Below are 18,353 nucleotides of genomic sequence, written 5' to 3' on the forward strand. Positions count from 1 at the left end.
AAGAATTCACAAGCGTGTGGTAAACATGACTCATGGCATTGAAAGTAACATCCAGTCTGTCGTCCTTCCTCTAAACCATGGGTGCAGAGGAAACATCATCCAAACTGAAGCTGCAGGTTTAAGGGAACTCATTTACACCGGAGCGTCTGGAGTCAGTGATCCGGGATGGGACAGAAAGGGCACATAAAAGGCAGTACCGCGGCCAAGAGGAAGAGCTTTGGATGGTACAAAACAAAAGAAAAATAAACCATGTACACACACAATTAAGATGACACATTTTTTTAAATAATGGGTCTTAGATTTACGGTTAAAAGCACTCCAAGCAACTAAAACTAACAATGGCCTCACGGAGTTTGCACATAATTGCACACCCAGTTTCATTACAGTGAAGCCAGATATTAAATCTAATACATATACATTTTATTTCTAGAATTCTAGGCCAATTAGTTCACGTTAAAGAAATAAAACTACATTTTAGGAAGTTATGCAAATATATGTATACAAAAAATAAATCCTACATTTCACATGTATTTGTGTTATCCAAATATGTACAATACCTACTCCTACTCCTTTGCTCTTGCTTAATAATGTGAGCCACTATATTGTCGCAGATGATCATGGAACTGCAGTGACGAAGCAGCAGCTCTTTCCGTGATGTGAAAACTGGAGTGACTGTGGAGGAACAAACGTAATGTCACTTTCTATTTGCTTAACTCCGTCACACTGTGGTTTATTAGAACTGAGGAGTCTAAGAACAAGTGTGAAGAAACTCAAGAGACCACAAAGACCTTTAACAACGGCATTTTCAGTGGTGACTTATTATGTGAATGTACCATATTACATTTATGCAGCAAACTTGTGTTCAACATCAAACACTTTTTCTCTGTAATGGAATTTTAAGCTGCGACAGGCCTAATGCCAAAAAGGATTACATTACATGATCTCATTTGTCTGTCTTATTTGTTGGTTTTATGCTATGGTTATGCTTCTGTTGCTACAAGTTTTTCCTAATTAGTGTCTTTATCAACAAAAAGCTACTCTCCATCTTAAGCCAAATTCTTTAGACAACTTCTGTTCCAGGAAAGTTAGATTTCTGCACTTTGAAGAGATGTCATGAAGAGCGGTATAAGAACAATACACTCAAGACTATATTTGAATATTTTACAGACAAGGCAAACCAAACTTGAAGTTAAAAGAGCCAATTTATTTGGTTATGTGATTTCAGGAACAACCTTTAGTCAACATGCAGTGACCATGAAGACAAAGATGCTACAGGCTCAGATTCAACATTAGACTGTGGTTTTAAAAGATCTATTTTAACTGTAAATATTTGCATTCACAAATTTGAAGTTTAGTTTTAAATCTTTACAGGGCTGTTCTGACACAGAACAATCAAAGCTTATAAGATAAAACATGTACTTGGGTGGAGACAATGCAATGCATATAAAAACGTTAGGCTGGTGGCACAAATGTCCAAGGTTCAAGAAGCGCTGCATTTCAAAATGTTTCAGCATATTCTGGAACTTTCTTCCAAAACTTGGCACAATCGACAAAAAGAGACATTTTGCAGTACCACTGAATAGTCCTGAAGAATCTGTTCTCCAAGTCAGGTCTCGTACCATGGATTGAGCTTATTGCATCAAAAACACTGTTGGCATTTCATCTGTTTAATTTTCAGCAAAAGTCTTCGTCAATAAGCTGGCTTTTCAACTGCAACCAACTTTAAAACAATATTTAAAAATGCAAAAAGGTCCACTTAATGATCTGTACAAATGTTTTGTGTGGTTGTTGAAAGACTGTTTACCATGCCCTCAGCGCAAAACATCATATTACAAATTATGAACCATTTGGTCAAGCCATTTGCTATGTTGTAAAAAGGTAATTCAACTATATAAAAACTTTAAAGAACTGTACAAGATAAAATCAGTGAGTTCAAATGTGCTCTTTGTCCTGTAAGGCACAGTCTGATTCACACATTTCTGGATTTGTCCTTAGATCAGGATTTTGGCTCCAAGTCCGTCCAGGATCCTGTCTTTAGTCCACTGTTCCTGGTCCCTGGCCCCAGGTGTGGTCCTGTCCAGGAGGCCTCCTCACACATAGGCCCCCAGAGCTGCGTGGAACTCAGTCAGACACTGGACCAGCTGCTGGAACTTTGGCCTCTCCTCTGGATCCAAGGCCCAACAGCACGCCATCACCGCAAACCTGCAACAGCCACAGGGAAAAGATAAAGATCGGCGTAGTTTTTCTGTGCAAGACAGTGAGCAAAGTTAGGCTGAGAGAGAATGGTTAGATAAATACATATCTTTAGATTGTATATGCCTTATAATTTCTTATGTATGTCAAGGAAAAAAAAAAAATTAAAAATCAAGGTATTTTCGAGCAATAAAAACACCTGTAATTAAATACATTTGGTTTAATGCCATACTGTGCAAATTTCCAGACAAACATCTCCATGAAAACAAACAGGCAGTGAACTTTTAACCTTTTTTTTTAAATTTAAAGTACACCTTAGTTAACGATAACAAAATTCTCTTTGATCTCATTTATGGATGTATATTTTTTCATATAAACCTTAACCCTGTTTTAAAGAATTGTAGTGTAGCCGGATCTGCCTGCCGCGCACTGATACAAACCAACGCAGATATAATCATTTCTTAAATCATGCATGGGTTACGCAGTGTTCATATTTAGGAAGAGGAATTAGGTGGCTACTTTACCACCTATTGTATTTATATAATCAGTCCAGCACTGTTCACACTTGTATTTCAAGAACCACAGATGTAAATGCTGATTGAGGGGCTTTCCAAGTTCTATGGATTGTGCTTAAGGGGTAACTCTCAAGGTTGAAGTCCAGAAGACAATTAGAGGCGTGAAATTTCTAAGAGTACTTGTTGTAATTTATTGAGTACGGAAATCCACTCTCGTATGAATCTTATCTACGTGAAAACGATAAGAATAACTGGCAGTCCTAACATTTCTAAGAATAAAATGAATTACGAAAGAAGTGGCAGACCCGATGTTTGTAAAGTTATAACCACATCAGCAAATGTTATCAGAAACAAACTAAAACTGACACAATTTGACTGACTTATGGTGGCAAAAGCTGGTATCTTGCCCTATCTCGCAATTAATAATATATATGAAAAATATATAAAACATTATCATTGTGACTGAGTGAAAACATAAAACCTTACGTAAATGTGATTGCTTCAGTGATCTCTTGACAAAACAGAAATATCTGTACTTTAGGAAAGAATAGTAAATAGTAATTGGTGCCCTGGGAGTAGTAGTGGGCACTTGCAGGATGTTGATAAGCACGGCAAGAGGTTGGCAGTGGACAATATCAGTTTTAAATATGTCAGGCATCTACAATATTCCCGCCTTAAATGGAGTAGTAGTTGAGTAACATTTTGGCAAGTGTTTACACATTCCAGAGAGGTCAGGTCACAGGTTAGTTCTTACACGATACCTAGTTAATGATAACAGCTATTCTATTAAATAATCATAATCATATCTTGATCATTGTTATCTGACAGACTGATCCTGAAACATATGCCAAAAGATGGTTTATGTTTACCATATTTCAACCTTTATTTGGTTAAAAAGGCATTTGCAAAAAATCTCAATGTACAATCAAAATAATCCTTTGACTAATCGACATCTCTACTTATTTGATAATAATGCTCTGATAATAAGTATAAGAATCATAAAACAAAATAGTAATGTTTATATGCACTTGCTGATGGGATTACTCCGTCACACAGACCATAAATGTGTGCCATGTGATATATTTTTTTTTATTATTTTGATGTCAACTATGTTTCAGTATCACAAAGGTACCCAGCCCTAGGCCAGACAGTACCTGCCCATGTGAGGGATAATGAATACATGAGCGTGCACACAGCATGAACAAGGCTTTAATCATAACGAACAAATATTATAAGAATGGTTCAGGCTTAGTAACTACTTAATTTATTATAATAAGTGGTTAGGAGTTAGTAACTGGATCATGAATCAACTATTTGTTCAGGATTTAGGAAAGTCTTTATAAAGTTTAATTCGTCTTAATAAACCATGAACAAAGTGCTTGTAATTTCAGCTTATAATGAACGGGACAAAGTTAGCAGGTGATTGAGTAAATGCCCAGCTGCTTGATTCTCTGTTGTGCCCCCGTGTGTGGGTGTGGGCATTACTTACAGTTCGTCTGGGCAGTTGATGGGTTGTGCTATCCTGTACCCGTCCTTCAGGTACGCAGACATCTCAAACGGATCAATGTCCACATAAGGAGTCTGTCCCAGAGTCATCAGCTCCCACAGCGTCACTCCAAAAGCCCACTGGAACAGAAAATGATCAGTATATTAATCATCAAGTGAGTACATAGCAGTATAGGATCAAAGAATTGTTGTGTCATTGCAACAGTTTATGCTGTACGTAGTTAGTTCAAGGATTTTTTTTTTTGATCAAGTAGTGCGAAGAAATTCTATTTATGGTTTCAAATCAGGTTTCAGCTCACAGTTTACAATTTATCACCAAAGAGTATTAACCTTTCAGAGAAGACTTGAAATATGAATTGTCAGTACAAGAATAGCATGCATTTCACAACATGTTTGCAGAGGCCTCAGCTAAAGAGTTAGGAGTTATGCAGGCTTTGCTATTATGTTAATATATTAAATTATATTAATTAGTTTGAATCAAGTTATGGTCTTGGAGTTGTGTTTTTATTACACTAAAATGCAATCAATAATAGTGAGTTGATTGCATTATGTTTAGTCCTTCTATTAACATTACAAAATGTTTATGAAACAATTTGAGGAAGTAGTGGTGAAAACTATATTATATTTAGCACAAATCTTTTAACACTTATAGTGGAAGTGTGCTGTTTATCATTGTGCCACCCCATGTGTGACCTTTACTCATATTAATGGAACTTGTAGGTGGACTGTTGCTCAAACCAAGATTAAAATGATTAATTAAATAAACCCGTGAAAATGAGTGAAAATTAGAAAATTCATAGTCACTAGACAACTGTACAACTGTTTTCCAACCTAAACGATAAAACATACAAATCGGTGAACAATAAAACATGAAATCAGTGAATGAAGATGCCTAGAAAATATTTTGCCATTTATTCTACACTTATGGATACAATATTCATACTGTATTTCCAAATACTTGATGTAATATATTAGGGATTTCCATACACTGAAGTGAAACTATAGTTCATGTCCCTGTGATGCACTTTTGTGTCCTGTGTTACCAGGAATTACTTCTGTAAATAAACCTCAGTGAATTTAATGCGCTGTACATCTGCCCAGTATTAATCAAGAGGCATTGACGTTGGTGGGATCAGGCCTTTAAAGGAAGGCCAGAGTGGGCATACTGCTCCTGAGGGATGTTCTCCTGTTTGGTCTGTGACGGTCCACTCAGTCATTTACATAGTCATTATACTGGCATTGTGTTTACAAAGCCAACGACATAACACTATAGATTAATGTTGTGCTGCCTTGACAATGTTTCCTGAACCTGCTCTTACACACCTCCGCTTATGGCTGATTAATTTATTCCAACTTCAGGAAAAATGATAACAATAATACTAACTAATTCTTAACTTCCACTTAAGAAATTCCCCTTTACCAAGAAAATATGGTCATTTCAGTAAATTAAGCACTGTATTTGTATTTATTTCACATTGTTTACACTGCTGACCAATAGTAGTGGAAATTCGGTTATACTTAAGTACTCGTTTAGCATTGCTTTAATCTTTTAGACCAAGGTTGGAACTAGTATGACCCTTGTTTGGTAGTAGATGGATTCTAGTTCAGCTCTGGTTTAGCACATATTACCAGAATTGGTCCAAAACTGTGGTGCAAAACTTTAAGAGGAATTAGAAAATAAGATTTACAGTGTAAAAGGAACTGGTCTGACGTGTATGGGTCACAGTGTTGGGAGTAATGCATTATTAAAAGTAATGAATTACTGTAATATATTGCTTTTTGCTGTAATGCAGTAATGTAAGGCATTACAGGGAAACATTTTTTTTTTTTTACTTGGTACAAATGTCTGTAAGGCGCATTACAATGCTTTTTTGACCTGGATTGAAGTGGTGGGTTTTTTGTTTTTCTTCATACAAATTCACTAAAATCACCGCGATATCAGCAGTGGTGAAACGCCATAGTTGCAGTGCTGAATGTTGGGACAGGCCCAGAAGTGTGCTCGTGTAAGTGCACCCGTCGGGTGACTGTGGGCAAAAGGACCAGCGCAGAACTCTGTGTTCCATGGGGTTAAACACAGTTGACACCCAATCACACTTTGCAGACACCCTGCTCCACGGGCTTGGAATTCCCTCAGGGGCGGTCCTAGATTCCAAGTCTTAGTCCAAGATTAGTCCTGGTTTGGTCCTGGTTTGGTCCTGGTTTGGTCCTGGTTTGAGTCCTGGTTTAGTCCTGGTTTAGTCCTGGTTTAGTCCTGGTTTGGTCCTGGTTTGGTCCTGGTTTGGTCCTGGTTTGGTCCTGGTTTGGTCCTGGTTTGGTCCTGGTTTAGTCCTGGTTTAATCCTGGTTTAATCCTGGTTTAGACCTGGTTTAGACCTTCTGGTTCAGTTCAGCCCTCTGTTCAGACCTCGGTTCAGACCTGGTTTATTCCTCCTGGTTCAATTCTGGTTTAGTCCTGTTTAGTCTTGGTTCAGTCCTGGTTCAGTCCTTGGTTCAGTCCTGGTTCAGTCCTGGTTCAGTCCTGGTTCAGTCCTGGTTCAGTCCTGGTTCAGTCCTTGGTTCAGTCCTGGTTCAGTCCTTGGTTCAGTCCTGGTTTAGTCCTGGTTCAGTCCTTATACGGCGCAAAAGTTTGGTATTTTTGCTCGCTGATTGTTATTTGACAATGAGCGACAGTTATTTTGGTGAGAGTAACTTAAAGTGCTGCAATAGTCGTGTAATGCCTTACATTTTAAATACAGAAATATTGTAATGTAACAAATTAGTTTGAAATGACAGTAACAAGTAATAATATAACGCATTACAGTTTTGAAGTAACTTGCCCAACAGTGATGGTTCAGTAAAGGTAAGTAGGAGAGTGAGGGGGGCATTAAGTTTCTCAGCGCTGGTACTCTTCTGGACTTCCCCTAAACCTTAACTTTGAGCTGTCGAGGTAGAAAGGGGTGAGGGAGGGGGGAAGGAGGAATGCGGTGAGGTGGGGGCTGCCTCTCGTCTGTCTCTCTCTGGTGTCTGTGCTTCCCGAGTGTCTGTGCCGCGCCCCAGCTCTGATCCTTTCACGGGAAACTACAGTCATGAGGCTTGTATCCAACCACCTTGACCTGTGAAATTTGCTCCAAGAATCTAAGAATGGCCACAGTGAGTCACCATCCTGTGCTCGCTGTCCATTGAAGGGATGCCATCAATGCCAGGAGATTCAGGAGATGTTTGCCAATTATATAAATAAAATAATTGAGGATATCTCCATTGTCCTTACCGGGAAGTTGGTCAGTAATAGCTGCCTACTGTGCACATTTTAGTTTTATGAAAGGAACTTTACATGACCCATAGAAATGAATACGCTATTTCATTCACAGATGTATGATCCACAATATGGATGTACTTCTACTAAGCTCTACTTCGTTACAGTAAATCCCTTAAGTGAAAAGCAAATAATTCCTAATAGTCAACAGGATGATTAAAATCTGACGCATATAATCTTTGGATCCGATGTCTCACTCACAAGCCTGTTAACCTCGCCACACTTTTCTGATCTGACATGTATCACACCTTGTGCAAACAAAAGTGTTGCGCAAAAGGAAAAGAAAGAAAAATAGTAGTAGCAGTCATAACTGTGATGATATAGCAGAATTCTGTTTACAGTGGTTGATTTTATTAAAACTAAATTGTTTAGTAAAGATATCTGCAGCATACTTTTACAGCTGTCATCACTGCAAAAAACATAATTAACCACAAAATCTGGTACTTTGCCACATCCACTTGTCTCTTTTTAATAAAGTGTGCTTATTGTTGGTGCAGTTCTTTAGCCAGGCTGGCGCCACCTAGTGCCTCTGCTCAATTTCATTTATCTCCAGTGACTAGGTCTGGAATCAGAATATACTAGATGGTTTGCAAAAACACCGAGTTCGGGCACCAGCCAATCAGCGTAGAGCCATACATTCTGTGTTGACAACGATTCCCAAGATCGAGGATTTAAAGCTGGAACAAAGAGAATGTTTGGGGAATTTTTTCAAGAGGAAAGACGTTATTGCCCTTCTTCCTATGGGATTTGGGAAAAGCTTAATATACCAGTTAGCCCTGTTAGTGGAGCATTGCAAATAGCAGAGCTTGGTTAAATAAAAAAGGTACCCGCCTACTGTCAAACAAACGAATCCTAATGCTGCAAGGTCAGATGGTTTTTACTGAGTGAACCCTGATGAATCAGGCTAGCGGTTCTTACCACATCACTTGCACTGGAGAAGTCATTGTTGAGTAGACTCTCTAGCGCCATCCAGCGGACGGGCCGGTTCTCGTTGTCCCCCAGACAGTGGTAGTCCATGGGGAACAAGTCCCGCGCCAGGGCATTATCTGTGATCTTCACCTGCATGTTGTCGTCAATGCTGGAGGAAGAAGTAAGGATGCAACAGTGATAAACACAACCCAACCCTTTACTACCAAGATCCTTAATTATAGTCAGTCCTTTTCTAAAAGATTGAGAGATTTTATTCAGATTTTTTATACTGTGAAATTAAGTATTGTTGCAGACTTCAAAAGGTGTGTATTTTTAACTTTGTATGGTTTTAAAAAGATTTTTTATGTGCAATGAACGCTACAACCCTGACAAGCAGACCGACACTGAAATATCCATTAGAGTCTCCGAATAGATCGTCTGATTGCACTTACACACAGTTCCTGGCAGCGAGGTCTTTGTGGATGACTTCTCTTCGGGCCAAGTAGCTCATGCCACACGCAATCTGGATGGCCATGTACACCAGGTCCTGCTGCGAGATCGCCTGCACAGAGCAACAGCATGGAAAATACGGAAACACAAAAATGTATTAATTTACTTTGATTGAAGATGCCATACCTTTTTAATGGAACCAACTTTAATTCTTTTCCTATATGTTTTCCCAATTTGAATGAGGGTCCTAACATTGTTTTGATTAATTATTCCCCAATTTGCATCTACAATCACAAATAAATGTAAAAATGTTTAATCCTGACATACCTCAACTTGACTTGAGCAATCAGCTGTATACCCCCTTATACACGGACTACCACACGGAACCAGCAAAAACAAGGAAAATATCTAGGTTCAAAACGCAACCTTGACTCCTTCCAAGGTGCACTAATCAATTACACTGTATTTCTGCTTAATACAGAGACATTGCAGATTTCTTAATCTTATCCGACAGTGGGAAACGGGCCAACCCCATTAATTAGTCTCCGAGAACATGGAAAACAGTCTTAGCGGGGAGTGAGCTCAGATAAGATGTCAACATGCAAAGAAAAACACTTGAGCCCAGACTAACTTTAAATGTGTGGAACATAACATCTGTTAGAGACAAAGTATGTATTTAGTTACAGTCCAGAAACAGATGGTGCCTTTTTACACTTTACTTTCACTTTATAGCAGCTATTTAGAGACAACGTGTCATCATTAGAATTCAAATTACTTTTAGATTTCCTCAACCTTATTACTTAAAGTGACCAAACATGAACAGGGAGAAAATGCATACGTCAAACTTCATAAAAAGGTGCAATAAGGTGTACTGCGTGTACTTTAAAATACAGACATGCCATGTAGGGTGAAAGCAGTGTGCGTAACATTAAAACATATTAATCTTTTATCACTGAATGTAGTTCTTATTTACATTTTGCAGCCCATAAAATGTTTAGAATGTGCGGTTTCAACAGTGTTTTTTCAGAGCCCTCCTGTTTACTTCAATTGCATCGCTCAATGACTGGCTCTTTGTCTCGCGCAGGTGCCAGAGGTCTAAGAAATGATCCTGACGAGATCCGAGCTGCGATGTGTTAGCAGTGCCTTCACAAAAGAAGGTTTGATGAATGTAAACTGTGGCAAGCTGCATCTTGTGATCGCTACATCTGTATTTTGGAGCTGATTGAGTGGTTTGGGGCTGCGCTGTTGCATTGCCAAGTACTTCAAACACTCCTCTGTACAAAAGTCATATTGTCTTTATGCGCTGAATGAAAATCTGTGCCTTGAGCACTCCTTCATAACTTTATCAACAGGCCTCTAATCAGAGCGTAAACAGTAGTTAGACCGGGGTGCGAGGGGATTGGTGTGTGTACACTTTTTCACTTGTTTTAACAGTTTACAAACCCCAGGTGCATTTATGATCTACAGCAAAGAGGCAGGATGGTAATGGTTTTGAGAGTCATTTTGTCACGACTCATGTGGTTTAGCTTGCCTTAAGAGGTCATTAAAGCTGTTCTGTTTCCACTAAGAGGTCACACTTCACTGGGATTGGGTGAATCCACACGCCAAGCACTGTGAGGATGAAAGGGCCCATTTTGTTTTATTGAACCATTATTTAACAAGGAAAGTTCCAAAATATACAGCATGATCCTTTGCCTGACAAATCTAGAATGATATGTTTCTGTGTTTTTTATCCAGTGACTCAAACCAGAACCAAACACGATCGAGCAATCAGATTTGTTTTTTTCTGTGACGTGAGTGAAACGAAGGAACTCATCTTCCTATTTTTTTTCCTCAAATGCAGCCATATTTGTTTTGATACACACGGACGATGCATGTCTCTGTCAAACACGCCCATAAGAACTCGGGGAGATTCACCTGTGACGAAACTGACGAAACTCACATCTTTGTAAAATATTAAAGACACGTGTATTCTGGATCCCGTGTAACACAAAGGTGTTTGAGCTAAAGAAAAGTTCTGAATCATTCACATAATGACTCGAATGTACATCATTTCTCCCTCCCGTTGACTCACCTGTGGGTTGTTGGCCTCTGCGAGTTTGCACTGACGCAGGAACAGCTTGAGGTTGCCCCAGGCCACATAAGGCAGCAGCACCATTGGCTTCTCCCCGTCCTCTGTGCACACATGACTGATGGGCAGCAGGTTTCTGATGGAGAAAGGGGAATGTCGTAAAATCCTGATACATAGACTACATATATAAATGGACAAAGCTAACCCGCTAGCTGCCACATTCCAATTATTAAGTAAACACAGGGATACTTCCAGTTTTAAAGACTCTGTTTCCAACTGACTTTATATAACTGCTGCAGTGAGCCTGGTCATTTTGGTCTTAAAATGTTTGCATTTACCATCTTTACATCATCCAGGTGTTTTTATTTTGTCATTTTTCCTAATATAGAACTCAACTCCAAATTCACCCCTATAGTTCACTTTCCTTAGTTCACTTCTTTATACAGTCTATGTCTGATGGTAAAGGGGAAATTCAATTTGACAACTGGACAAAAGTTTATTTTGGTTAAATACGAAGTTCATCCAAGCTGCTTATTCAGTTTTGTCAGAATACTGTTTTCCATCTGTCTGCAGGGAGGAGCCAACTAAAATGAAACTACTCTGAAACAGACACACCTACTTGTTTACAGTTTCTGTTTATTATCTTGACCTACTGAACTGCACTGAGTGTTAGGTCATATTAGCATCATCATTCAGGCTCATAATAGGTGGTTTCACATCTGTGCCTGATATCAACATGTCAGTAACATCTAGGATTACTCATTGCTTTAAATCTTGAATTATTTTAACTGTGGAAATTACTGAAAAACATTACTGCCCTTTGTAAACATATCACTGTAGCTTGAATGTGGGCTAAAAGGTCACCAGGGTAAAAAGAGAAAAATTTTACTGCACCCATTTCCCAGGACAAACGAGCAGTCAACACTAATGCAATAACCAATTCACTGGAGCAGAATCTAGTGTGAAAGACAGAACCGCCTTACGCAAATACTGAAACCCAGTACATGAATAGATTTTTTTTTTTATAGCTGTATTAAAACTTTACCAAGACCATAGAGCATGTGGCTAATGATTAACTTCAATCTACAAATCTACAATTGTGTTTTTCGTTTACGCTCACCTGTGATGAAGTCCGCGAAGCTTGCAACTTTCCGTCAACATCATGGTCACCTGCACTTCTGATGCATGATCTACAAAACAAAAAAATTAAATAGTTAAAATACTTTTTTTTCCCCAGAGTAAGGCACAAAACCAGCAGTCTAATGTCCAGACTTTGCTCTCCAACAATTTCAAGGTGCAGATGACAAGACTCCATCCACCATATCTCATGAACTAAATCCAAATTTAGACAAGGTGGATGAAGTGTCATACCCAAGGACACAACAACACTATGCACCGATCTCACCTGGAATAGTCATGCTTATATGATGGCCACCTGTCTACATCAGTCGCTCAATTTGTGTTGTTTCTAATATCACTTTACCCACTGCCTTTTGTTGACCTCGTCCTGACTTTCCAAATAAAATAAAATATATAAATGCAACAGTCCACATCACAACTTCAGTCTTATCAGTGGATTTTATTTGCTTCCTGTCTGCTATCATGCTCAGTGGGAAAGTGCGAAGGAAACGAACAAATTGTGCCAACTCAAACTCATCGGGGTCTATTCTGTAATATGTGCGTGCTCCGCCTGTGACCCGTGGAATAGGGGCATTGTTCACTTCCCAAAAGGGACAAGAGAAGGAAGTCAGGGGGTTTGAACACAGAGCAGACTGGCAGGACTGACGATATTGTTTGGGAGTGCGGTATCCACCCCTTCCAGAGGACATCGGTGAAAGGTCAATGGATAACATGAGAAATAATTCATTAAAATTTTAACAAGGCATTATCTGAAAAGTTCTCTACGCTTGCCCCCGCTACTATCCTTCAGCTTTAACATAATAAAAAGGAAAATTGAGTCAGAAGAATGAGCCTATCTGACATTATTATAACATTATAGACTTCTACTTTAGCAAAAATATAAATGGTAATAATACATTCACAATTAGTGGCAAAAATAGCAAGAGACTAGTGTCAAATAAGGCATAATAATGTAGAGACCTGGAGTTCTGTCAGTAGCTGCAGTAAAGCTGTGTTTGGTAATGATGTGGATTATAAGTTCGGTAACACTTTATTTTACAGTGCACTTATTAAAATCTAACTACCCACTAATTCACATAGTTGTAAATGGTTAATTTGTCATTAATTAGTATTTATTCAGCTCTTATTAATGCCCAATTTCCCATAAGCTTATTCATTTACAAACACTTTCCTGTTAATACACTCCTTATTAATGCTTATTAATGTGATACTAGGCCATTTTTGTCCATGAATTATGATTCTAATAAGCTTTTGGCACAAATAAGCAAAAACTACATTTCTTATGCTACTAGTCCTTAACAATACCCTTTTTACCAAAAGCTTATTAAAATCATAATTCATGGACAAAAATGTATCATACTAGTAAGCAGTAATAAGGAGTGTATTAATAGCAAAGTGTTTGTCAATGTCTAACTAAGAGCAGAATAGGCTTAAGGGGAATTAGACATTAATAAGGGCTGAATAAATACTAATGAATGACAAATAAACCATTTACAACTATGTTAATTAGCAGGTAGTTGGATGTTAATAAGTGTACGCTAAAAAAAGTGTTACGATAAGTTCTTACCCTTCACTGTCTTCACAAAGACTTGCTTCTCCTTGGTTGGATCCTTTTCGTCCAGCAGAACTCCGTGAAAGATGCGCCCAAATGTGCCTGACAATACAAAACGCATTTTAGATGGAGGACTACTTCACACATGGCAGGTAAACAGGTGGAAGCTGACTGACTTTCTATTAGTTTTGGTTTATTAGATCAAATATAATCTGACCTGGACTCAAACTCTAAGCTTGGAGAAAATGCTTTGTCATTGAGTCATAATGCAGAGTTATGTCTAAACAGTTAATCATTTGTTCTTTCTGTAGCATTTACTCTCTATAGAAAGCTGTACTCAATCCATCCATGCAAAAAATGACCTAAATCCACATTAAAACAAAGAGCTATATTTTTACTTAAATGAGAAAAACTTGATTCACAAGGGAAATTTGTTTGTTAGACTTGTTTAATTTTACACCGAAAACAATGTTGAATCATCAAAGAACACTTTTCCCCACAATCAACAAACCATACCACGTACTTATTTAAAGCAATTGAGCACTTCCTCCAGAGTCAGTTTTGATGTTGCAAGCCTGATAACCACAATCATCATCTTCTTTGTCTAAACTGTCAGAGCTGCCCGGGGATGTGAGTGAATAGAAATACCATTTAAGAAAATAAACTCTCAGCGTAAACTATGGCAAAAACCACAGCCCCCAGGCCAACCACAGGGAGAAGGCTAAACAACAGAGTTAGTGTTGTTAGCGGCTGCCTCCCGCTCCCATCGTCTCCTCCGAACCTGTCCAGACACGCACACCCTTAACACACAGGAGCTGTCTACTCAGGTCAGCTCCAGTCAATGCAATCCATCTCAATTCAATGACTTGTGTTTCCTGGTTAAATATTAGTTCAGTTTTTGTTACAGAGGACAAGAGGCTGCAAGGAACAAGTGTCTTTTGTTTATTGTAACTATTGAGCAAAGAAAAAGCTCACACTTACTAAAACGTAAATTAAAGAGCACTGACTTCTGTTATAGCGCTACAATTTAACCCTGAATCCAGATAATGACAAGGATTAACTCTGAATACCAAAACGTCCAGTATTCTGCTACAAACACTACTTTGGAAAAATTATGTTTCCTCATACAAACATGCCAGAAGGTATACTGTAGTTTTATTCTTTCTGCTTATGCTTTCTAAAAAATGTATACTGATAAAAGTTTCATTCAAAAAGGCGGAGTACTGCATGATACAAAACTTAAAAATCAATATGACCAATCTGCTTCCCTGTTTCAGCAGGGAGGAAATGAACTACTGCTGAGGTCAACAGGAGCCACATAATTATTTTTCTCACATCCAGAAACATTTTGGGCAAATGTCCAAAAGTCAAGCACTGTGTTCTTGAGCTGTGCGACTCAATGACACAACGAATCATCGACAAAAGCACTGACGAGAGGAAACTGACACTTGCGCTGAGAGCTGTTCAAACTTTGATTTAGAGCCAAAGGGACACAGAGAAAGTCAATGTTTAAAATGCTCGAGAAAAAACAAACGTACTATTTTGGGTTCGTAAGATGTACTGATGTGATGAGACGTGATGATAAACTGTTTGCATGACAAAAGGGAGTCGTTACAGCTGGCTTGTTGGTTAGTAAAATCATAAATCTCCAAATTACACTGCATGTTTTAAGAATGTCTTTAATCATCAGTAGGACAAGAAGTACATCACCTTATCAATACATAAAGCCACAAGGGGATGAGTACAGACCTGAAAATGGTCATCTATTATACAAAATTCACTCTTGTATTTTGTTTCATTCACACGTTTGAGTAATCTTTTTTTTTTTAAACTCTGTTTACGTCTCCAAAGCTCAAAGTGCTCCATTCCACTTTGTGATGTCATGATGCGGTTGTTTTCAAGTTAACAGCTCCTGTTACCAATTCCAGGGCTGAAATCATCCAAATGATTCAACTGAAGGTGCATGGAGTTTACAAACACAGTGAAGCACTTCCTGTATTACCACATGACCTCACAAGGTGGAACACTGCGTAGGTGTTTTCTGTTTGAGAGAAAAACTCAGTCTAAACAGCACAATTTGTGAATGAAATAAAACACAATAACTCCAGGTATCTTTCTGACAACATTATAACAGAAAAAGAAAATGACGTAATTTGAGCCCTTTGACATTTTTGTAATACTCAAAAAAAGATCTGGAACCTTTGTACCAGAAGTACTGCACCTACTACTATACCACTGCCAAAACAACATCATGTGCTCTAGTAAATGAAGCTACCAGTACATAAAACGTATTTTATGTGTGATTTGTAAATAATTCTCCTCTGCTGCTTGAACACATCTCTCCTCAAAGGTCAGAGGTTAAAAGGTAGTTGTGGATATGAATAGTAAACAGTTGTCATGGTTTTCCTCAGTTACAGTGTGTGTGATTCCAGTCAGAATAATATTGTGATGATGTGGTTTATTGATATCCCAACAGATGTGAGCAATGGGGGCCTCCTGGGTGTTCCACTCCCATTCACTGGTACTGGACTGGAAACTCTTCTCAGAAACAACGTGAGCAGTCCAGCTTTTGAAGGGGACAAATGCCAAAAACAACAACATACTTTCTGAAACTAAAGGATGTATATGGACATATTTGAAAACTATGTGCGTGTTTTAAAAAGAGAGAGACTGAAATTTAACGTTAAAAGAGTAAAAGACAAACTAAATATTAATTTTAAATATATTACAGCAATTTTTTTTGTTGTACCTCGCAAACACACACAGAGGGTATGTTATAACGCTTCTCTTGCATAAAATAAAACTTTTGAAACAGACACTTGTTGCGTTTGAGTTGCATATATGGTTAGCAGTGTTGGGGAGTAACGGATTACATGTACCGCCGTTACGTAATCAGAGTACAAATTATGAGTAACTGTATTCCGTTACAGTTACTGTTTCAATGAGTGGTAATTGGATTACAGTTACTTTGCTGAAATAAGTGGATTACAAGGCGGTATTTTCCTGTTTTCACATTTTGTGCTACATTCCATTTATTTATTTTTTTATTTCGGTAATTCCACTCATTGCCGGAAACCCAAACAGAACGCGCGCAATAAGAGCGATGTAAACGTCATGTTAAAGTTGGCGGTGTCAGTCACACAGTGGAAGCAGCAGTGCATTGGTAAAAACGCATTTGTGTCTTGGAAATTCTTCTCCCGATGTGAGATATATATATATAAAAAAAACAAATATAAAATCGCCTACAACTTAAATGTGAAACAGGAGCTACTGGCACTGGTGAAAACAACCTGCATAGACTCATAATATCTGCACTACTGTCATATAGTGACCTGCGACATGAGTGGACGTGCACACAAACACACACAAACACACACCTTCATCATCGTCATCAACCTGAGAACCCGTGGACCACATCTCCTTCCGTAGTTACAGCGCGGACACCGCCGTCTCGTGCGCTGCGTGTGGACTGTGTTTTCTCGCGTAAACCGCGCTTCCTCCTGTGCGCCTCTAAACCAGAACTAACACCAGGACTAAACCAGGAGTAACCCAGGACTAAAGACCTGGTCTAAACCAGGTCTAAAATCAGGAGTAAACCAGGTCTAAAAATCAGGACTAAACCAGGTCTAAACAACATGACACCTAACAGTAGGTTGACATAATTTAAGGTGATCTCATATAAAAAATAATTTCTCTATCAATAATATTTTTTAATATGGTGAAGGAAAGACTGAGCTTGTTACTGTCTTTTAACAGACAAAACCTCTTATATTAAGATATCGTGGTCTTTGTTTCTCTACAGCAAACAGTTGCTTATTCATGGAGACTTGGGCTCAGACAATTTGAAAACAAACAAGAATTTTCAGGATGTGGTTGCTACATTCATGTCGTTTAAAAAAACATGACAATATCAAGTAATCCAAAGTAATCAGATTACGTTACTCACTTTAAGTAATTTAATGGATTACGTTACAAACTACATTTTGGGGTGTGTAATCTGTAGGGGATTACATTTTAAAAGTAACCTTCCCAACACTGATGGTTAGCCATTTTAATACAATACATGCGCTTAACACCTGACACAATCTTGTCTGTGAAATTGTTTAGGGGTTGTCAACAATACAGTAAAAGAATCTAATTTGCTGATAAAAATGTTGAAATTTTGATCTTCCTATCATCTAAAACTCTCACATTTTGCACATTTTGCTTTGGACACCTTTAGTTCATCAGTATTATTCATTGAACTTGTCATTGTACTGACCATCTCCAAGAATGTCAATGAGACTGTCCTTATAACACTTATTGTTTAAGTAAAAATTGTTTTCATTAAAACTAATCATTATAACATGTTTTATTGTTGCGTGTGTAATGGATTATGCTTATACCTTAAATTAACTTAATAGTTCTCTTCAAAATATAAACCTTCAGAGCAGCCTGGTAAAAAGCATTGTAGGTAAAGTACCTTCTTGCAGGACGTCCCGCAGTGTGACCCTCTCCCTGGAGATGGCGATGTCTTTCACTTTGGCTTTGGCTTCGATTAGAGTGACGCTCCTCAGGTCGTTCTTCTCAATCCGCAGAGAGGGGTAACCTGTACAGGCACACACATGTTTAAGAGGGGCCCACAGACGGACAGCTCATTTAGACAGGACAAACAAACGTGCGTGTACTACAGGAGACTTCACTATATGATCCAAGGTCTGGAGACAGTGGTTCAGGGTATACTTGA

The 18,353-nt window shown here is 38.4% G+C and overlaps 1 protein-coding gene across 3 annotated transcripts in view; it reads right to left on the minus strand.

The window, feature by feature from the left end:
• Positions 1–1,183: 1,183 nt before the first annotated feature.
• The window catches only part of ryk (receptor like tyrosine kinase), a 45,578-nt gene continuing 28,408 nt past the window's right edge, over positions 1,184–18,353 (minus strand). For all 3 annotated transcript variants that reach the window (XM_020918776.2, XM_020918777.2, XM_020918775.2), the window contains 8 exons: positions 18,090–18,215; positions 13,643–13,729; positions 12,056–12,125; positions 10,939–11,071; positions 8,867–8,976; positions 8,424–8,583; positions 4,198–4,334; positions 1,184–2,202 (listed from right to left, as the gene is read on the minus strand). In XM_020918776.2, the coding sequence (XP_020774435.2) occupies positions 2,091–2,202; positions 4,198–4,334; positions 8,424–8,583; positions 8,867–8,976; positions 10,939–11,071; positions 12,056–12,125; positions 13,643–13,729; positions 18,090–18,215 (935 nt within the window). In that variant the 3' untranslated portion in view covers positions 1,184–2,090. The remainder of the gene's footprint in view (positions 2,203–4,197; positions 4,335–8,423; positions 8,584–8,866; positions 8,977–10,938; positions 11,072–12,055; positions 12,126–13,642; positions 13,730–18,089; positions 18,216–18,353) is intronic.

The sequence above is a fragment of the Boleophthalmus pectinirostris genome, unplaced genomic scaffold (genome assembly GCF_026225935.1).
Source record: "Boleophthalmus pectinirostris isolate CB_2022bp ecotype Guang Dong unplaced genomic scaffold, ASM2622593v1 HiC_scaffold_7, whole genome shotgun sequence".
NCBI classification, from domain to species: Eukaryota; Metazoa; Chordata; class Actinopteri; order Gobiiformes; family Gobiidae; genus Boleophthalmus; species Boleophthalmus pectinirostris.